The sequence below is a fragment of the Podarcis raffonei genome, chromosome 16, assembly GCF_027172205.1.
Source record: "Podarcis raffonei isolate rPodRaf1 chromosome 16, rPodRaf1.pri, whole genome shotgun sequence".
Taxonomy (NCBI): domain Eukaryota; kingdom Metazoa; phylum Chordata; class Lepidosauria; order Squamata; family Lacertidae; genus Podarcis; species Podarcis raffonei.
Window position 1 is genome coordinate 28,021,404 of NC_070617.1, and position 4,518 is coordinate 28,025,921.

The 4,518-nt window shown below is 45.9% G+C and overlaps 1 gene segment (V, D, J or C); it reads left to right on the forward strand.

Moving 5' to 3' along the window:
- Nucleotides 1-2,535: 2,535 nt before the first annotated feature.
- LOC128404303 (immunoglobulin lambda variable 2-23-like) lies at nucleotides 2,536-3,136 on the forward strand. The segment is given in 2 exon segments: nucleotides 2,536-2,695; nucleotides 2,823-3,136. Coding segments are annotated over 2 exon segments (360 nt in total).
- Nucleotides 3,137-4,518: the final 1,382 nt, after the last annotated feature.

The following is a 4,518-nucleotide window of genomic DNA, read 5'->3' on the forward strand; positions in this document are numbered from 1 at the left end:
AAGAAGATCAAACCTATCCATTCTTAAGGAAATCAGCCCTGAGTGCTCACTGGAAGGACAGATTGTGAAGCTGAGGCTCCAATACTTTGGCCACCTGATGAGAAGAGAAGACTTCCTGGAAAAGACCCTGATGTTGGGAAAGATGGAGGGCACAAGGAGAAGGGGACGACAGAGGACGAGATGGCTGGACACTGATCTCAAAGGTACTAACATGAGTTTGACCAAACTGCGGGAGACAGCGGAAGACAGGAGTGCCTGGTGTTCTCTGGTCCATGGGGTCACGAAGAGTCAGACACAACTAAACGACTAAACAACAAAAGCTGAGTCCACAGTCAAGTTTCTGTTCTATATCTGCAAGATCTAAAAACCAGGCCATATCAATCAAATGTGTTTCCTGGAAAACCATGGTCTTACTCCAACTGCTTGAGCACTGAATATCAGCATTGGTTTTCATATTATATAACCTTTCTGTTCATGTTGAGCATAGCTATAGGATGACTGCTTTTCCAGCTTTAACCTTTAAGGGGAGGTGTTGGTCTATTTTTGGCAGATTAGTGGTTCTGAGAGCACCTGGTCCTGCTTGCACCTGTGATGTGAAGTGAAGCAGGAGAATGTTCACTAAGCATGGCTACATGTCTGACGCTTTCTGTTCACTCATGCTCAGATTGGCATGAATGCAGCAGATATGCCAGGTACAAGTACACCTTTGCAGTCAAAAAGAGTCGGAAAAGAATGTGAGTGAATAGATTAATTTCATTTCCTCATTTGTTTCCTTTTTAAAAAAAAGCTTCATTCACTTTGGTTTCTGTTCTCTGGAGTGCATTTGGTGTTCTGCTTGCACGTTTCCCCCTTGAGTGCATTAGTACAACTCCATTGATAAGAAGCTTAAATGTCTCGTCTTGGGGGAGTTTGGAGGAAGGAGTGCCCCCCCCTTTTAGTGGACTGGTGCCTTTCATTTAGAAACTCCTGGGGCTTTCATGGGTAAAAAAAAGCCTATTGCACAAAGAATCAGATTGATTTCTCCATCCAGTTTGACCTCTGGTTCTGCCCACTCCTAGAACCTGCCCCCCAGATGGGATTTCAAGGGATGGAAGTAGATATTTGAACAACATCTTGCTTCCAATTCATAGTAGAAGGAGGAGGAGGAGGAGGAGGAGGAGGAGGAGGAGGAGGAGGAGGAGGAGAAGGAGGAGGAGGAGGAGGAGGAGGAGGAGGAGGAGGAGGAGGAGAAGAAGAAGAAGAAGAACAACAACAACTACAACAACAACAACAACTACAACAACAACAACAACAACAACCCTACAACACTTGTTGGCTGAGCACAGCTCTCCATTGATCCAGGAGCCACTCATAACTAAACACTCTTGTCAGAAGGTGTCTCTATTTTCCAGGGACAGTCCCGGATTTACAGAAGTCATCTTGGTTTCTGATTTGATCCTAGAATGTCCCACTTTTCCTTATGACGTCCTTATTTTCATTGGAGAAATGTTGGAGAGTATAGAGTTATCTGACCTCCGAGCCATCTGAAGGCAGCTCTGTATTGGGAAGTTTTTTTAAAAAATGCCTAATATTTTATTATGTTTTTATATATGTTGGTGGCTGCCTGGAGTGGCTGGAGCAACTTAGAGGGGCATGGTATAAATAGTAAAATTATTATTAGTAGTATTATTATGGAAAAGGACGTCCCTATTTTCATTGGATAAATGTTGCATTATATTAGGGTTGCCATATTTTGAAGAAGAAAAAAGAGGACACTGTGACGACTCTCATTTTAAATACCCCTGCTACATGTAGGCTATAGAAGCTGTGGTATATAGCTGAGGGCGGCCGGAGAAGAGGGAAGCAAGTCTTTAGTCACCAGTTATGTCTATGTCTCATCCAGAAAGTATAGTCAGAGACATTTTGGCAAATTTAAAAAATCCACCTGGGCAGAAATTTCCCCCCTGAAAAAGAGGACATGTCCTGGAATAAGAGGACACATGGCAACCCTACATTATATGGCAAAAGGTTGCCACTCCAAAACTCCTGCTTGGCGTGCCAACACAAATGTGGAAGCAGGGGATATTTGCAGGGAAATATTGGAGGGTGTAAGGGGGCTCCATTGCTCAACAATTCTGACATGCAACTTCCAACCTGACTGAGGCTTCTCTGCCTTTCCCAGTAGCTAGTTCTGTGGCTTGACGTGAGATTGGCAGAGAAGGTGAAAGGTCTGAGGAGCAGGACTGCCTGAGGGAATTATTAGGGACACATGAAGCACTCATGCTCCTGGCCCTCATCCTTTCAGGCACATCCCTCAGTTCTTGCTTTGATGGTCACCACAAAATAGGTCTTTCCCTATTAGTGTTATCTCAACTCTAATTATTGTGAGTGATGCTTCAGAAGCAAAATGCTTCTCTCAACCTAGGAAAAACAGCCTTGCATCTTCTTATTAAATACTCTCCTTTATGCAAATGTCTTCTCTGTTCATTGGCAGGGAAAGAATGTCCCGCCTCTGCAGATTGGCATTTCTAACAAAGCCAATGGGCATCCTTAGCTTTAAGTGAGAGACCTGCCAGATTCAGCTCCTTTGGGGATTAAATAAAGAAGTGGAAAGGCTCCTGCCACTTATCATTTTGCTTTCCAAAATCCAACTCCTCCAGAGAGCTCACCATGGCCTGGGCATTGTCCTTCCTTGTCCTTCTCGGCTACCTTTCAGGTAAGGGTGTAAAGGACTCATTCTCTGTGGAGTTAGAGCCAATGACAACATTGTGCATTGATGAAAGGGCCTGTCTGATACTTAGAGCACACTAAATGAATCCGTGTCAATTATCCTTTTCCCAAAGGTGTCATTTCACAGCCTACTATGACCCAACCTGCCTCTGTGGCTGCACCCCCGAGACAAACTACTAAACTCTCCTGCACCGCCAGCGGAAGCGTGAGCTATATTGTCTGGATTCAGCAAAAACCTGGCCAGGCCCCTCGCTTTGTGCACTGTGATATTGGCTGCAGCAGGGGAACAGGGATCCCAGACCGGTTCACCGCCTCCCGCTCTGGAACCACAGGCTATTTGACCATCACCGGCACTGAGACTGAAGATGAGGCTGACTATTACTGTGTTGCTTGGTTCAGCAGCATGTGGCACAGTGCTAAAGTCTGATGGGGAACTGAGACAGAAACCTTCTCCCTCCTTCCAGTTCAGGGAGCTGAGAAATATTGCAGAGTTTGGTTTGATGTGTGAGTGCCGGGAGGCGGTTGGAGGATGAATGGTGGCCAACAGATTGAGGTTGCATCTTGATAAGACAGAAGTACTGTTTTGGGGGGGCAGGGGCATAGCTGTCAACTTTTCCCTTTTTTTAAGGGAAATTCCCTTATTCCGAATAGGATTCCTTGCAAGAAAAGGGAAAAGTTGACAGCTATGGACAGGGGGCAGGTGGGTGTGGAGGACTCCCTGGTCCTGAATGGGGTAACTGTGCCCCTGAAGGACCAAGTGCACAACCTGCGAGTCATTTTGGACTCACAGCTGTCCATGGAGGCGCAGATCAATTCTGTGTCCAGGGCAGCTGTCTATTAGCTCCATCTGGTATGCAGGCTGAGACCCTACCTGCCTGTGGACTGTCTCGCCAGGGTGGTGCATGCTCTGGTTATCTCCCGCTTGGACTACTGCAATGCACTCTACATGGGCTACCTTTGAAGGTGACCCAGAAACTCCAACTAATCCAGAATGCAGCAGCTAGACTGGTGACTGGGAGCAGCCGGTGAGACCACATAACACCGGTCTTGAAAGACCTACATTGGCTCCCAGCACGTTTCCGAGCACAGTTCAAAGTGTTGGTGCTGACCTTTCAAGCCCTAAACAGCCTTGGCCTAGTAGACCTGAAGGAGCGTCTCCACTCCCATTGTTCTGCCCGGACACTGAGGTCCAGCTCCAAGGGCCTTCTGGTGGTTCCCTCATTGTGAGGTTACAGGGAACCAGGCACAGGGCCTTCTCGGTAGTGGTGCCTGCCCTGTGGAATGCCCTCCCTTCAAATGTCATGGAAATAAACAACTACCAGACTTTTAGAAGGCATCTGAAGGTAGCCCTGTTTAGGGAAGTTTTTAATGTGTGATGTTTTATTCTGGTGGGAGCTGCCCAGAGTGGCTGGGGAAACCCAGCTGGATGGGCAGGGTATAAATAATAAATGATTATATTATTATTATTATTATTATTATTATTATTATTATTATTATTATTATTGATGTGTGCCTGAGTCTCTCTCAATAGTACTGCTGAATGGGGCCAAAATGGCATCTAATCCCAGCCCCTTCTCTGAGTTGTGGTCACTAAGCAACCACTCATGCACAGGGCAATGCACACTGCAGGTGGCCAAATATCATTGCAGCTGGATTTAAGAAAGGTGCCTGTAGAGCAAACAATAAGAGCACATTGTACAGCAAACATCTGCACATTGTTGAATTTTTTTTACATGTGGCACAGATGTTAAGATACAACAAAATCCCACACACAGGAAGAATAAGGAGTGCTTCACTTGTAGTTCTAAA